Source organism: Notechis scutatus, chromosome Z (genome assembly GCF_049901735.1).
Source record: "Notechis scutatus isolate UNSWTSFEM ecotype Mainland chromosome Z, rNotScu1.2, whole genome shotgun sequence".
In the NCBI taxonomy this organism is placed as follows: domain Eukaryota; kingdom Metazoa; phylum Chordata; class Lepidosauria; order Squamata; family Elapidae; genus Notechis; species Notechis scutatus.
In genome coordinates this window covers 46,832,640-46,848,681 of record NC_142025.1, presented here as the reverse complement: position 1 = coordinate 46,848,681, position 16,042 = coordinate 46,832,640, and the positions used below count along the sequence as shown (strand labels likewise).

General features: G+C 35.4%; 1 protein-coding gene across 7 annotated transcripts in view; it reads left to right on the top strand.

Annotated features, from left to right (window-relative positions):
- The window catches only part of PLXDC2 (plexin domain containing 2), a 351,404-nt gene that overhangs the window by 180,461 nt on the left and 154,901 nt on the right, over nucleotides 1-16,042 (top strand). For all 7 annotated transcript variants that reach the window (XM_087947512.1, XM_087947513.1, XM_087947511.1 and 4 more), the window contains one exon: nucleotides 7,906-8,117. In XM_087947512.1, coding sequence (XP_087803638.1) covers nucleotides 7,906-8,117 — 212 coding nt within the window. The remainder of the gene's footprint in view (nucleotides 1-7,905; nucleotides 8,118-16,042) is intronic.

The window sequence follows — 16,042 nt, the reverse complement described above, 5'->3', positions numbered from 1 at the left end:
CTCCATCTGTTGTATTGTTTGTTGATAGTTAACCAGCACCATTTCTAAAAAAAGGAAGGCTTTTTCCATACCATCTTTACCATCTGTTTTTGTTTGCTCATATTCTTCCCTCAGTTCCTCAAAAGAAAAAGCCATTATAGATCTTTTATTTTCTTTTCTTTTTTCCCTCTTTCTTCTTACACCAACCAAGATATTCCAAAAAAAAAAAAAAAAACCAATCCCAAAATCCTCAATCAATCCAAGCCAAGACAAAATTCTCCCTTTCTCTTCCAGGGGTAGTATCAGACAAAAAAAAAGAAAAGAAAATCCAAATCTGTATTTTAAAGCCTTATTGGAATTATATTTCTGTCTTCAAATCCTTAAGGCATCTCCTCCAACAAAATCAAACCAGATGAATATATTTTTTGTCCTCTCCCTTCCGACTTATCCCATAAAGCTAGTTTTACCTGAAAAAAAACAGGTTTCTCAATATCCACTTATTAATTCCGTCGGGAGGGAGAATAAACTTTCCTTTCAGCACCTCAAAATTGCCGCTTATTTCCTCTTGTGGAAAGAATCATCCAAAAAGCCATCATTTCCAGGAATTATATTAAATGTATCTTAGAGTCCTGGATCAACCAAGAAAACTTTCACTCTCAAAAGCTTTCTCCTCTTCCTCCTGCGCATACTTGCCCAGCTGCCGGCTTCTTTGTGGCGGCCATTGCGGACCGCCGCTGCACCGTCTTGGGAAAAGGGGGTTCTGCCAGCCGGGGAGGCGGTCTGCAGCACCCCCAAACCCCTCTCCAGATCCCCCCTATCTTCAGCTACCCCTGCAGGGTAGCCTAGCTCCGGACCCATCCGGATCGGAGCACCAAAAGCGGCTAGCGCAGCAGGGATCGCTCAGAGTCGCAAATCCCTGCCGCTCGCGAAGCCGACAAACCGGAAGTCCGCTTTCCGATCTTCTTAGGGATACAGTGTATCTTCCAGCAATTCAAACGATTCAGTTTCCAGGGTGTTTAAAAGTTGTTGATTGACCCGGCTCAGCCAGCACTTTCACTTTTCCTGCTTCCTCCAGCACAATCTTACCCGGCTGCAGGCTTCTTCGTGGCGGCCATTACTGACCGCCGCTCCATCACCTCGGGAAAAAGGGGTTTTGCCGGACGAGGAGGGGGTCTGTGACACCCCCAACCCTCTGTCCGGCTCCCCTCTCTCTTCGGCTGCCTCTACAGGGCAGCCATATCCCCCTGACCCATTTGGATCGGGGGCACCTTGGTGGCAAGCGCAGCAGGAATCGCGGACAGTCGCGAATTCCTGCTGCCACCAAAGCCACGTGAAACCGGAAGCCGGTATCTTCCAAATTCTTATTTATTTCCATTATGTGTTGGTAAACCTGCTCTAATTTTTTATCTGTTCTTCTGTTTCTTCTTCTACTGTTTTAATTTTTTTACTCTTTTTTCTGAATTGCCTCTTGTATAGAATCAACCTTATTGTCCAGCTTTTGAATGTTATTAGTCAATTCCCCATGATTTTTGGACATTGTCTCCTGTAACTTTGCCATTGTTTCTTGAATCATTATCAGTGCTGATTGCATTGTTGGCATATTCTGTGGTTGACTTGATTTTTCTGCATTTAGCATGCTATTGATCTCTGAGTTGATAGAGATGCTGTTGCTACTGATGGATTTGAGGATGTTTTCTTCCCTGCCCTCAAAGTGGTCATCGTTATGCTGGTCATCTCTTTCAGAAATTTTTTTTTTTTTTTTTGCTCTCCTAAAATTTTATAGATACTTTCCCAAATTATCATACAATCACTTTATAGTTAGCAATATTAAATCTTATCTTTCTTATTTCTTTTATATCCAATATATTTGAATTAAATCACAGATGTTTTGTTTCTGTTCCTTTTTATGTTATCAACGTTAGTATCACTCATTATCTTAATCTCTGTAAGGACCAATTCCTATTTCAGAATACTAATGTAATCAATATTATATTTCTGTTTCTCATTCAATATTTCAGTAATTAATTTCTATTCATATACACTTTAATAAATATAATATATAATATACAGTATAGTATATTTGATGCTTAATATGTAATTAACGTAAATATTAATCTAAGTATATAAATCCTTCTGTAAAAAGTTGTAGCTGTTTAAGCACAAAACTACAAAATCTGATGTTATGATTTTGCTGCTCCTGTTTCAATTTTAAGAAGTAGAAAAGCATTTAATAGCTAAAATTGCCAAATTTAGATTAATAAGTTAAAGCCCTCTATTTCTTCAACAGCTTTATCAATGTCTTTCGTGGTTATCATGTTTTCCACACTAGCCAAGCATTCTCCTTTAGTTTAAAAAGCAACCTTTATAGAAATGGAACTGAAGCCAAATCCTCACTGGATACATAGAAATCTGTAACGATTTATTTTTCATTGTCTTGTATCTCCTCCCCTAAAGACAGCATTTGAAAAATTTGCCAAGAAAAAAATACACCTTGCAATATTTTATTTTCTGTTTTTTATGCCTTCAATTCAGAGTTGACACCTTGTTACTGTCTGAACAATCTTAGTAGTTTTCTTGGCAAGGTTTCAGAAGTGGTTTGTCATTGTCTTCTTCCTCACACTATGAGAAAGTATCTTGGCCAAGGTCACCCAGCTGGTTTTATGCGTAAGCAGGACTTGAACTCATGGTCTCCTGATTTCTATGTGGTGCCTTAACCTCTACACCAAATTAGCTCTCACAACCAATTAAAATATGAATTAATGTAAAAGTATTGAATTATATATTTAAAGGCTGAAATAAATATTGTTGGGAATAAAAACGGTATAGCAGTAGATTGTTATGTGGCAGAATCAAGCATTATGCATATAGACAATATTCTGTAATAAAAGAAAAATGTTATTAATTTGTTAAATTTATTTGATCCCTATCTTTGCCATAGGGCTACTCTAGGAAAGTTTCAACAATAAAAAGGAAGAAACAAAAAGAGTATAAACAAAACCGAAGTAAAACAATAGAATAATAAAAAATGTTTAAAAAGATATCTCTAAATTGTTGGAAGTGTAAAGATGTACCTGGCACATTTTTTCACATGTGGTGGACTTGTAATGTTGCAAAAAAAATATTGGAGACTGATTCAAACATGGATAGAACAAATGGTAGGAGAATGTAGTCCATTTAAACCAGAATTTTTTCTTCTTGGAATAATACCAGAAAAATTTAAGAAGGAAATAATATATCTAGTAGTACATGTATTGACGGTGGCTAGAATATTATATGCACAATATTGGAAAAATAAAATTATACCTCCAGAAACAGAAATATGAAAAAAAAATTATGGCATGTGCAGAATCTGATAGGTTAACTTTCGAGATAAAAGACAAAGGAGAGTCTAAATATTATAAAATATGGAATAAACTTTATAAATGGTTATATAGTAAAAGACAAGGTCAAAATATTAGTAGTTATTAGATTAATAAGTAATGATTATATTAATGAGATTATAAATGATGAAGTAAAATGTATATGTGTATAGCAAGGATAAGTTGGATGTATTGTGTTGCTAGATTGATGGGTGGGCTGAGAGCAAAAAGAGATAGAGTCTGCCATCAATCTAGCAGCCTCTTCTAGCGTGAAGCTCCCCCATTTGGCAGAGCCAGGTCTTTAAGTGCCTGCAAATAGGAAGGCGGAGGCAAATCTTACCCTACAGAGTAAGATGTTCCAAAGGATATTATAAAGAATTATATAAATATTTTTATTGATGTGAGAATTTTCACCTTCTGAAAAAATGCTGCCTGTCTTATTTGCAGCAAGGATGATCTGTGTAACCTTTCTTATCAGATTATTGGATTTTTAAAACTAAATACAGCTTTCAGCATTTCTACCTCAACAGGAGCACCTGCTTAGTACAGGACTTAAATGGAAAGCAACCAAGGAATACCATGGCAATAGACTAGATTGCAAAATTGAAAAGCATTGTATAAGAATGCAAATTGTTTTCATATTATTGCCGAGAAAAGTATATGAATGTATCCAGGAAACATAGCTGATTTCGAGTAGATTTTATTTTTTACACTGTGATGCTCAGTTTTCCTTTTATACCTTTTTTGATTAATTCTATCCATGTAAGAGCAAACCAGCAGGAAACTATTGACTCTTGCAAGATGAGTCTCACCTGGGTAGTGAATTATCATTCTTGATGGTAAGCACCCTCTCCTTGCTTTTATTGTCACTTATATGGAGTTCTTCAAATGAAACTTTAACAACTCCATCTAAGTCTATTTTCTAAAAGATAATAAAAAGAAGCAGACCAATAAATCTAAAATTTAACCAACACATATGTTCTGTATTCTCTTTCTCCTTTTCTCTGACCCTTCTCTCTCTCTCTCTCTCTCTCTCTCTCCCCCTCCCTCTCTCCCTCACACACACATGCATAACACACTTTTTACATATTCCAGGTCATTTTGAATAATGAAGAACTTTTACCTTTATTTTCTTGACACCATATCTACCATATCTATATTTGTTATATTTCTTCCTTTATGTCATTTTGTAATTTAAATTTAAAATCTTGAAAGTCATATTTTCTTCCTGCACAGCAACTGGTTCAGACCTTGATCATTTTTGCTGCCTTTTCTGTACCTTTTCCAGTTGCATAGTACTTTTTTGAAAGGTAGAAACCAGAAGCAGATGGTTAATCAAATTATTCACTAAGCAAGTCATTATCACTTTGATTTCCTTCTTGTATATTTGAACATTTATTTATTCAGTTTCTACAACATTCATCTCAATCCAGTTGACTCTGAGCACTCACCACCTAGAGTCATTTATTGAGAATTCCTATTTACAGGAATTATCTGGATAATATAAAATACGGGTAAATTAAAATTTAATTTAAAAATAGAAAGTGGTATAAATACAGTGCAGAGTAACAAAAAAGTAATTTGAAGCCAAACTATAAAAAACAGTATGATAAGATAAGCATCAGAAAGGAGAACACCATTTAAAAAAAACAACCACAATAATAAATATAACTAAATGGAAGAAACCCAAACTGTCAGGAATGACTCTGGAAAACAAATTAATCATTTTTTCTAGTTAAAGTTTCTTTCATTTTTCCCACTCTGTGTTTTCTATTCCTATTTTAGTTTTTTCAGGAAATGACTTGGTACAAATGCCTTTGAGGCTGAATGAGGCCTTGCCAACAGCTATTATATATTTTTTAATAGCAGTTTCTTTCCATTCACCTAAGTCCCTATGTTAAAATATTCTTTTCAAGGCTTCCTGGACTGAGTGAGTTCTAATATGTGCATTCTTGCAATAGTACTTCTCATTGATTGCATTTATTGTGAAGAGCTGATCAACAACAAGCATAAGTGGTCCAGAATGCATGCAACAACTTGTTCATTAATTCTGGTCTCAAAATAGTAAGAAGTGGTCAGGACAGCTTCTTCAGTCATTCTCTTTCTGTAATGTAAGGTTTCAGTCTTAATTCAAATTCAACCTAAGTTGTGAATAAAATTGCCACCTAATCACTTTCTTCCCTAATTTCATGCAAACTTCTCAAGGACAACTGCTGAAAGCATTAGAGGAAAAAAAGCAGGCTTAATTATATATTCATTATGTACCCCCTTGTTTCTAATCTTTCTTCTTCTCAAGACACTGTCTGGTATATTTGCTGTACAAACCTTCATGGTGTGTTTCCTCATGTGATGGGAAGACACTAAAGATGCACATGTTTGAACCAGTGCTTCTAAAGTCTACTTGCAGTATTGTAAAAGCACTAGCTCAGTCCATGTAAGGTGCTAGGCAAGTTTTAATTAGTTGGTGTATTTCCCTTATGACTGAATTATTCGTTAATGTCTTCTTAGCTGTTTCCAATGAAGTTGAATGACATTGCAGTGCTAATTGAGTGCTGGGTTTGAAGATATTCTCTATTAACTCTGTCAGGTCCTTTGTTAATTTCCCTACAAGCCGAAGGTCTTTCCAACAGGAAAGGTCATTTGCTGCATTTTCTTCAAAGCAAGCAAGCAAGGGGAATGAGAAGTACAGAATTTGAACCTCTGGGAGGGGTCTTTTCTTCTCAAAGTTGTGGAGATTATTTGTACATAAAGACTTACTTACTCTGCATACTAGTCCAAATCATTCTATGCAGTTAAATGTTTTCATTTTCATTTCCTGCAGTTAAGTATTTTCAGTTGAAAATTATTTTTAAAGAATTTAATGCAAATAACAAATTATTTTGATTGTTGAATGCTCAGTGGATTTGCTTGTGTATTATCTTATACACCCAGACTGTGTAGCTTCCAGTAATACATTCAGTCCTTGTAGTCTTATCTGCGATAATAGTTGAGGTTTTTTTTTTAGTTTAGCTTTGCTCTGTTTTGATTAAATATTTCTAACAGAGATTGCTCTAAAAGTTTATTTATTCACTATTAAGTTTAATTTGCACCTTGCCACAAAATATAATAGCAGACTGGATCTATGATGAAATATTGTTCATTGATTCTTACCAACATCCATCCATTACACCACTGAAAATTGCATAGCTATGGAGAAAATTAAGCTCACTTTGGGATGACTATGACCAAGTTCATTTATATTTGAGCAGAGGTATGATAAAGTTCAGGAATAACAGTGGTAAATCTGTCTTCCCTAGGAAGGCATCAAATTAAAGAACATAAAGAAGAAAAAATGTATGTGACCAAAATGTGATACAATTTATAGGTTTGTAGTGAATTAGCATAAATATGTGTACTACAGTGTTCAGCTGTGTTAGGACTATCAACAGGCTCAACAGAGAGAAAACAGAGATTATGCTGTAACACTTTGTTGTTGGGTTATTCAGAGAACACCTGCAGAAAAATATAACCATACCTGGCTAGACATGATTTATATTCTCTCTGAAACCATTGCCTGTCAATTTGGGGAGATCTGAGTTGGAGAAAATAAGTTTGTAGTTACACCTCAAATTCCATCTATATGTAGTTATTCTGAAATTTTTGACTATTTGTTCCTTGGGGTAGGGGGTGGGATAGGTTTAAATATCAGAAGGGATGCCTTAACCCTTTCAAAGGTTTAATTCGTTAATGGAATCCCTTTAAAATCCTAAATTCTCCCCATCCTAAATCCATTCATTTCAATTCGTGGATGATTTAAGGGACAACAAAGTTCCTTCAGATTTTTCAAGACTTTCAAGACATTCACTTCATAATTTTTAGAAAGAAAAAAAATTGAAAAATTTAGCTTCTGCCACAATTGTAATATTACAGTATTATTTATCCAAGGTTCGCAAGCCCAAAAGGTTGGCCATTCTTGTTCTAAAAATCAGGAATTCTATTGGAATTATATCGGATGTTCTAATAACCACATTCTTACATTACATAGCCAATATGTCATTATTCAAAACTTTGGGGATTGGATGTGTTGTGTTTTGAATTTGAGTAGAGGGCGACTGGTGAAACCTTCTTAAACTAGCTAAGCCTTTTGGAAAAGTTGGAGAGTGGCTGCATGATCCCAGGAAAAGATATATTTCAGTTAAGGAGATGCCAATATTGTGTCCACTTTCAAAGCTCCACTATATATTTTCTTTAGCTTCTTTGTGGATATACTGACTTGTCTCCCCTTCAGATCATCTATTCAGCTTCAAATCTGAAGTGCAGCACGTTCTCATTCACTGGATACCTCTCAAAGACAGGAAAATGAATGCTTGTGATTGTGAAATACTAAAGACAGGATGAATAGGGAGAAAATGGAAAATTAGAGAAGGAAGATGAATGGAGTAGCATATTCTGGAAAACACCAAGAGTGGCTTTCTGAAACTCTTAGCAGGATTCCAGGTTCCCTCTTGTAAATAAAAAACAAAAACAAAATATCTTTGACTTCTTTTTATCTTCATTAAGAATCCTATCTTATCTCTTTATCTGATAGGTGCATTTTATGAAATGGTTCAGAGCTTCCCTCAAGTGGAGGAAAATGTGCATATGGACTCCTACAGATATAGCCACAGATGGAAACGACATTCGGAATTGCTCAAATCAGTGGACACCAACAGAGCCAGCATAGGACAGGACTCCTCAGAACCTGGAGGTTTTACAGATCTACTTCCTGATGACACCCATGATAACACTACGCAAATTGAGGTAGTGGGCTATTCTCTGTTGATGTTGTTGACTTCAGATAGCTGCACAGTGAGCAATGATATAAAATCACATTATCAACCCCTCACAGCTTTCCCATAAAAGAAAGCTGTTTAGCAAGTACAGGCATTTCAAAACCTTATATACCAGAACAGGGAGCTGGCCCAATCAGATACCATATTAAGGATACATAGACAATAAGTAATGCAACACCAAGGATATAGCTTTTCATTACAGAAGTGTTCTCATCTCATCTGATTAAGTTAGTTCACTCCTGTGCCACACAAACATAAACAAAGATATATAGAGAAAAGGAGAGAGACCTTACCCATAAACCAAAGTCTTAATGCATGTTGTGAATTCTCTTTTCTTTCTGTATGCCCAGTGAGTCAAAAAAAGCAGGTTAATGTGTGCAAGTTACAAAAAACCCTGAGATGTACAATACATTTCTATGGACCAACAAGCTTCCCCCTTCTTATTATATCCACTTTGTTCTGAAGACTTAACTCCAAAATAAAGAATCTCATGAATATTTAAATCACTTCCATTGTACATCCATGGATGTCAATTTTCATGTCTTGGGAATCCCAGAACAAATAGAACTTAAAGTAGAAATATATATGTGCATTATGCTCTTACGCACGCACACATGTGCGTATTATGTATTCATAATAAATGTCTTTTTATAATAACCAATATTTATCCAATAGATTTAAGCTCATCAGTAGTTCTTCAAAGACACAATTAATTTCAGCTGCTCTCTTTTCTCATATTTAATGTTTCTATGAAATGACATTCACAAGAATGAACTCCTTGGTATAATGCAACACAATGTAATATTATTTGAAAATGCTATGCAAAGATAACCATTTAAATTTCTGGTAACTCTTCTCCATTCCCTGGCTTTATTATCGTGGTTAGTTTTCCTTTCTTATTTTTTGTTTCCAGTCATTATTAGAATCTTACGAAGAACAGAAATTACATTACATTTGCTTAATGAAATTGAAGTGTGAGGGTTTTTAAAAAAAGTTTTAAGAAAACACAATTATAATTTGTTCGTCATTTCCATGCTGCTCTGTAGCACCTAAATTAATTTCCTATCACCATGATGGTTTGGTTACTTCATGTAGTTCCGTTTCTGATTCCATTTGCAATACACAAAACTTTGCATTGTATTTTAACAAGCTATCTGTCAATGCTGTACCTAAAACCATCTACAGTAGTCAACTTAGAACCACATTTGGGACCAGAATTTATACTGCTAGCAAGGTAATTGTTAAATGAATTACACAAAATTTTACAACAGTTGTCAAGTAAACCATGTAGTTGTTAAGCAAATCTTCCTTCATTGACTTTGCTTGTCACAAGCCAGTTGGGAAAGTTACAGATCAATATAGGATACTGCAACTGTTGTAAATACATGCCAGTTGCCAAGTGCCTGGATTTTGATCACATGACAGTAAGAATACTGCAATAGTGTGACTCTGACACTGATGATGTTACTGCAACAGTGTGACTGACACTGATGATGTTACCTAGTTGGGTAATGAAATATCTGCAAGCAAACAGTCAGCCTCAAAGAGCACCAAGAACTACAGAGTTTAGCTCTGAGCTACATACATTCTTCTTTTAAATAGTTGTCAATCCATAGATTGACATTGCTACTGGAAGCTGGGCAGTATATAATTTATTATTGTTATATTGCAAAAAATGTGAAATCATATTTAATAATTTTCAAGATGCTCCAATGAGTCATTTTGGTAACTGTGTTATAGTTCTTGTTTTTAATTATTTTATTGTTATTTTTATATTCAACCCATAGATAAATATTAATAAGAAATTGGATAACATATGAAGACATTTTTATGTAATAAGTAATAATATACATATCTATATATACATATCACATTTTATATTGGCTCCTATGAAATATTAACATGTAGCTCTACCATCTTTCAGATTACAGGCTTTATTTAAATTTATCAATTTAATTTCCTCTCATTTGGCAAATTATGACTAGGGAAAATTATCTTTTGCAATTATTTTCTAATCTGAATTAGAAAACTAGTTTTGTATATTTTCAGTTTTGCATGTAGTCCAACTGTTTCCTAACATATATACAATGATAGGAAATTGTGCTCACTATGATCCATAAATGTAGGTAAGACCAAACAAGTTCCGGATTCTAATGCTGTTCATAAAAAAGACCTTCATTCAAGATTCTATGCTTCCTGAATATCCAAGAGAAAATTTTGGGATTGAAAGCTCCAACATCTTTCCTCTTCCTCTTTTAAAAAGAAAGGAAACAAATTGTTCTAGTTTCATATACGGTATATAAACAGAATTCAGTGTAACATTAGAAGGCTGTAAAGCCTACCTACTTTAAAAATTAGTTAATTTAATGAAATCAGAATTAAGATATAAGATATTTCTTATTTCAGAATAATTTATATTTCAAGTCTTCTGTGTGTATTATTATATTAATGATTTATGACACATTGATAATCTTGATTTAAAAACCTCTTTGCAAAAAAATTAAAATAGAAGATGCAAAACCCTTTAATAAAAGTAATGTATTTCTATTTGAGAATCATATATATTTTAGACAATATATGGAACCTGCTTCATAAAATCGTTGGTGTCACGTGGTGAATTAACAGCAGATTGTGAGTTATAGTTCTGTTTTAGGCACAAAGTCTCCTGGATAACCTTGAGTCTGTCCCTTTCAGACATAGCACGGACATAGCAAAAACAAGGACAAGAAATTTCCAAAAATGTTGCAAAATTTCCAAAAAAGTAAACTCCAGGCACACCTCTGAATAAATATGCACTCATACAGTCACATAGATAGAGAGCATAATATAGAATTGTTCTTATGTAAGGAAGAAATAGAATTGTGTTTCTAATCTCCGGAGATCAAATCTGCTTTTTATAATTCCTGCCATTTTTATTTAGATAATTAACAGATAGGGATATCCCCGGAGGAGGGGCAGTGGGTTCAAAATAGTGGATGCTATTTCCAAAAAGAGGTACAGTGTTTATAGCCTGAATTGTGCCAAAATGTTCATCCTGTTGTCCTGTTTCCCATGAAGTCTTCTTTAGATTATACATACCTGAAGACATATTTTTCAAGAGTTATTTTTTTTTTAAATGTATGGTAAAATTCATTCTGAATTGTGATATAAGAGATAGGCACTTATTAAAATATTTGACTTTATACTACACGAAGAACTGTTTTATATATTTTTAAATGTAAAAATTATCTTGCAACATTGAGGATGAATAAAAATTGCAAATAAGATAAATGTAATCTGCCTATTTGTCTAAAACAGCCCTTCCAAATGATGACGTCCTCCATATATTTAACTTCACAAAATTCTCCTTGCCCCCATGACATTAGCAGGTAATGCTGTTAGTTAAAGTATATGAAGGGAAGAGTTCCAAGGTTAAGGAAGGTTAGCCTGGGATATGCAGGATTATGCAGATCATATTGGCATTCACAAATTATCCATTTTTGTTAGGGATAATTTCAAACGTGAAAGCCCCCTGGAGTTATTAATAAAAAGAGCCAACCTGAGCAGATGCAAATTACTAGTTCCACTGAGAAGGAAACAGCTCTTTTTCTCTCTTCCCTTCCTACCCATCTATCAAGAGCAGACTTTGCAGTCAGAGTATAACTTCAAGGCAATTAAGCTGTTGCACTTCTCATTTTAGAAATCAAGAATTGGAAAGAACAGATAGCAATCAGTGGTGGGAGAAAAAAAGTCTTCTTCTTGCCTTAAAATTTCAGAGTTAATTGCATATGGAACATTTTCTAGTCCAAACCTTTCCTCGCTCTTCAAAACTGCAAACAGCTGCAGATCACCTTCACAGTTCAATTCACAAAGTAATTCAGTTATGCAATTTTATTTTATTTTAAATGAGATGAATAGTTGCTTCAAATTTTACCAACAAAGTTCCTTTTAGATGGAAAAATGAAAATAGTATAATGACCAAAAGTTGGTGTTTTTTTTTTAAAAGACTAGCTAGTCTTTAAAGTCTATCATAGATGAAATCATGATATTTGCAGATTCCAAAATTCCTTGCTGCTGAATATTGGTAACAATTGGTCCTAAGCATCAATAAGGCAATCTTTTCATATCTTCCCTACAAGTATACACTACATACATAAAGAGAGAAAATTAATTATATCTTATACTCCATTTCTCATTTCAATGTCAGTCTGAATAAAGCTTTTCCTGATGCAAGGTAAATAGACAGAAAACTACTATTAATTATTGTATTAGGGTAAGGCAGTGATGGCAAACCTTTTTGTTGTGGTGTGCCAAAAACGTGTGTGCGCGTGACAGCATACGTGCGTGTGTGACAGCACCCACAATGCAGTGTGCCCTGCCCCCCTTGTGCATGTGCGTGCAACACTCCCACCCAGTTCCCTTACCTGCACTGCGCATGTGCATGCCTCCCAGCTCATTTTCGGCCTGTTTGAGGCTATTCTCGGCCTCCCAGAGGCTTGAGGAAAGCCTCTGCAGCCTCAGGAGGCTGAAAACGGGCCTTCCAGGAAATACCAGAAGTGCCTGTTTTCAGTTTCCGGAGGGCCTCTGGAGCCCAGGGAAGGCCATTTTCACCGTTCCGGAGGCTCAAGGAAAGCCTCTGGAGCCTCTAGAAGCTGAAAATGGGCCCATTTTCCCACTTCCAGTATTTCCAGAAGGCCTGTTTTTCAGCCTCCCAAGGCTGCAAAGGCTTCCCTCGAGCCTCTGGGAGGGTGAAAACGGACTCAAACGGTCCGAAAATCAGCTGGGAGGCACCCATGCACAGTGCAGGTAACTTTGGCTGGGGCTCGCGTGCCCTCACAAATGGCTCTGCATGCCACCTGTGGCACGTGTGCCATAGGTTCGCCATCACGGGGCTAAGGGATTAACTGATATTAATTTCATGTTTATTTTAAAAGAAACAACACCTCTTTAAAAGAAAGGTTTAAAACTTTCACCAAAGTAACTAGTTTTGCTAGGCAGCAAGCGCAGACTGTAATCACCAAGTAGTTTATCTCAGTCCTCCAAAGAACTTGGCTGTATCCTCAGAATGAACAGAGCTCATTTCAGTTTTCCAAAGAAAACCAACAAGTTCAAACGTTATGTCTAAGTAAAAGGTGCTCATGAACAATTATGTAAAAAGCTAGATTATCTCTCTTCTACAGATGAACCAGATGATCAGCAGAACAACTATCCCCATAGTAGTCAGGAGTCTTCATGGTCCATTGTTCTGAGGGCATCCATTTTAATAAATCTTTCTCTTGGGGAGCTATATGTTCCAGCAAATCTAAACTATGTAGAGAAGATCTGCAATTCACAACAGAAAATATTGTGGATCAAAGACCTATCACTTCATTTAGTATCAAGGCTGTTTCTCAATTTACATTATTTAATTTTAAATAAAAATTAGGATGGATAATTTAATCTTTTAATTCTTGCTTATCCATGGAGCTGAGAAATGATCTTTTGGAAGTTAGTAGTTTTTAGGGGTTTAGTAGTTATAGAGGAGATGCAGCTGAGATTTTGTGTTTTTCAGGAGGGGGTGACAATAGGTGGAATTTTACTATGATTACCCTAGTTGATGGTAAAGTTTTCATGTTTTCTGACTCAAAATGTGAAAAAACTAATTCTAGTGATGCTGTCAGGTTTGGATCTGTCACTTGCCCAATTTGTTGTTCAGCAATTTCCAGTGAACATGTAATTTGATTTGAAGTGCAGAACATCTGGAAAACGTCAGGTGGTCTCTTCATGCTGTTAGATCACCATGTTGGTGCTTTCAATTTAGATCATATTTTTATGAGAAATGATACACAAAGGTAATCCACTCAGTAATCATAATCAGGTTCTTGATACAAACATAAATGAAGTCATTTTCTTTATAAAAAACTGATTGTCAGTAATGAAATGCTATGAAGAGTGGAATCTGTTCTTCAGTATAATATATTGATGCTTTGAAGAATAGAAGCAGCATAAATTAGACTATGTTTTAATTGAAAGCAAGCACTATTGATATTATTCTGGGGGCTGAAAAAACATATTAGTCTTTTTTTCTTGGGAAATTGTTGTTTTATTGCAGAAGAATTCCTAATGTTGTATTAAACCATCTTTTCAGGCTATTCAAGAATTTATTGCAGAAAATTACCTTCCCATTAAACAGAAAATACAATCTATCCTATGCATAAGAGAATTGTCTGGGCTCAGGTATGATGAGAAAGGTGTAAATGAGCATTGCTGGGTTGAAAGACTGAGTGAATAAGAACAATTTTTGCCTTGTCACAGAATTAAAAGAAGAGGTTATGTGTTTTGAAAGTAAACATTTTTTTCAAACTTTATCCACAAAGAAATGTAGAATTATATTTTACCTACTATACCCTTCAGCTATTTGGGGACAGAGGGATCCAAATGTATCTATGCAATATGTATTTTACTTTGTAAACAAAGATCTGAAGCTTAAATTTATTCAATCATGCTACTAAATAAATTCAGTTAATGCTAAAACTGTAATTCATCTGTGATCGCAATTTACATAGTGTTTTTGCAGTTCAGATGATTTTCTGTTTTACTTCTAGGCAGCTAATGCACTAATATATCTTTGTCTTGTTTTCCTATTGGCTTTGTTTTCCTACTGAACATATAATTAAAATAGTATTGAAAAATATGCTTGGTTGGAAATCACATCAGCTAGTCTCATTTAAACACCTCATTTTGGAGTAAAATAATAAAACAGCTTAGTAGGACTAATTTATAATAACTCTCACAAATTTATTTTGAAAAATGGGAATATTTGCGATTAATTAGTAGATAACTTTCAAGGTTTGAATATTAACTTATTAAAAATTGATTCAGTGGTCTCAAATGCTGATCAGCATTTTAATTCCTGTTCATATAAAAAAGGGCTGCACCATTTTTTCAGGAGTTTTATTCAATAAGTAGCTGGTCCAGGACAACTAAGTAGGCAGGGGTAGAATATCATGTTGATTTGTTTACATTATATTTGAATTGTTTCAACAAGTGGTAACATTTGATTGAATTTGTCTGAAGTTTTTGTGTAAAATTCTAAAATAAGAAACTTAATCAGTATTGCCTTGGCTGATATATCAATGAGACATGGCAGAGATCTAGCTTAGACTGAAAAGGTATTTTTAAAAAAACATAAAGCATAATGGCAAACCATTTATGGACTGTTGGCATGAAAACATTGTTGTGTATCTCTGAAGTCTTTGGAAACACAGGCATCTTTACTTAATTTAAATTTAATTAAAATAAAATACATATTAATTAAAAACAGGTTCCCTTCTAAAACTAAGTGAAGACTGATTTTTCCAGAGGACCTTTAGGGTGTGATTATTCCCTTAGTATTTTATGTCTTTCTATATTGAATTGAATTGGTACAATATGTTTGGTTTGATTTATTAAGAATTTGATTCACTGAACTAAACACTGAGAGTTGGATTTAACCCAAATAAATATCTAATCTTTCATAGGTTTAAACTACCGTATTTGCCGTATTTGGGGTGGGGGTGGGGGGTGTCCTCGGGAAGTTCCTGATGGGACCCCGCTAGGCAGGGCCACCCGGCTCCCGAGCTGCTTTCCAGGGTCCCCTTGGGAAGAAAAGGGTCCGGTGGGCGGTGGAAGAAGGCGAGCGCCCTCCTCCCGCCCCCTGTCCCGTCCCGTCCCTCCTCTTGTCCCCTCCTCCCCTCCCCGCTTAAGAGAGAAAGATCTGCCTCCCCTGCACCGAGCTTCCACCCGGCGCCGCGTCTCCCAGCCAGCGCGCGCTTGCGACTTGGGAACCGGCCAAGCGACTTTAAAACCGAGCGGAGGCCAGATAGCTGGAATTACCCTCCACACCACACACACACACACACACACACACAGAGAGAGAGAGAGAGAGAGAGAGAG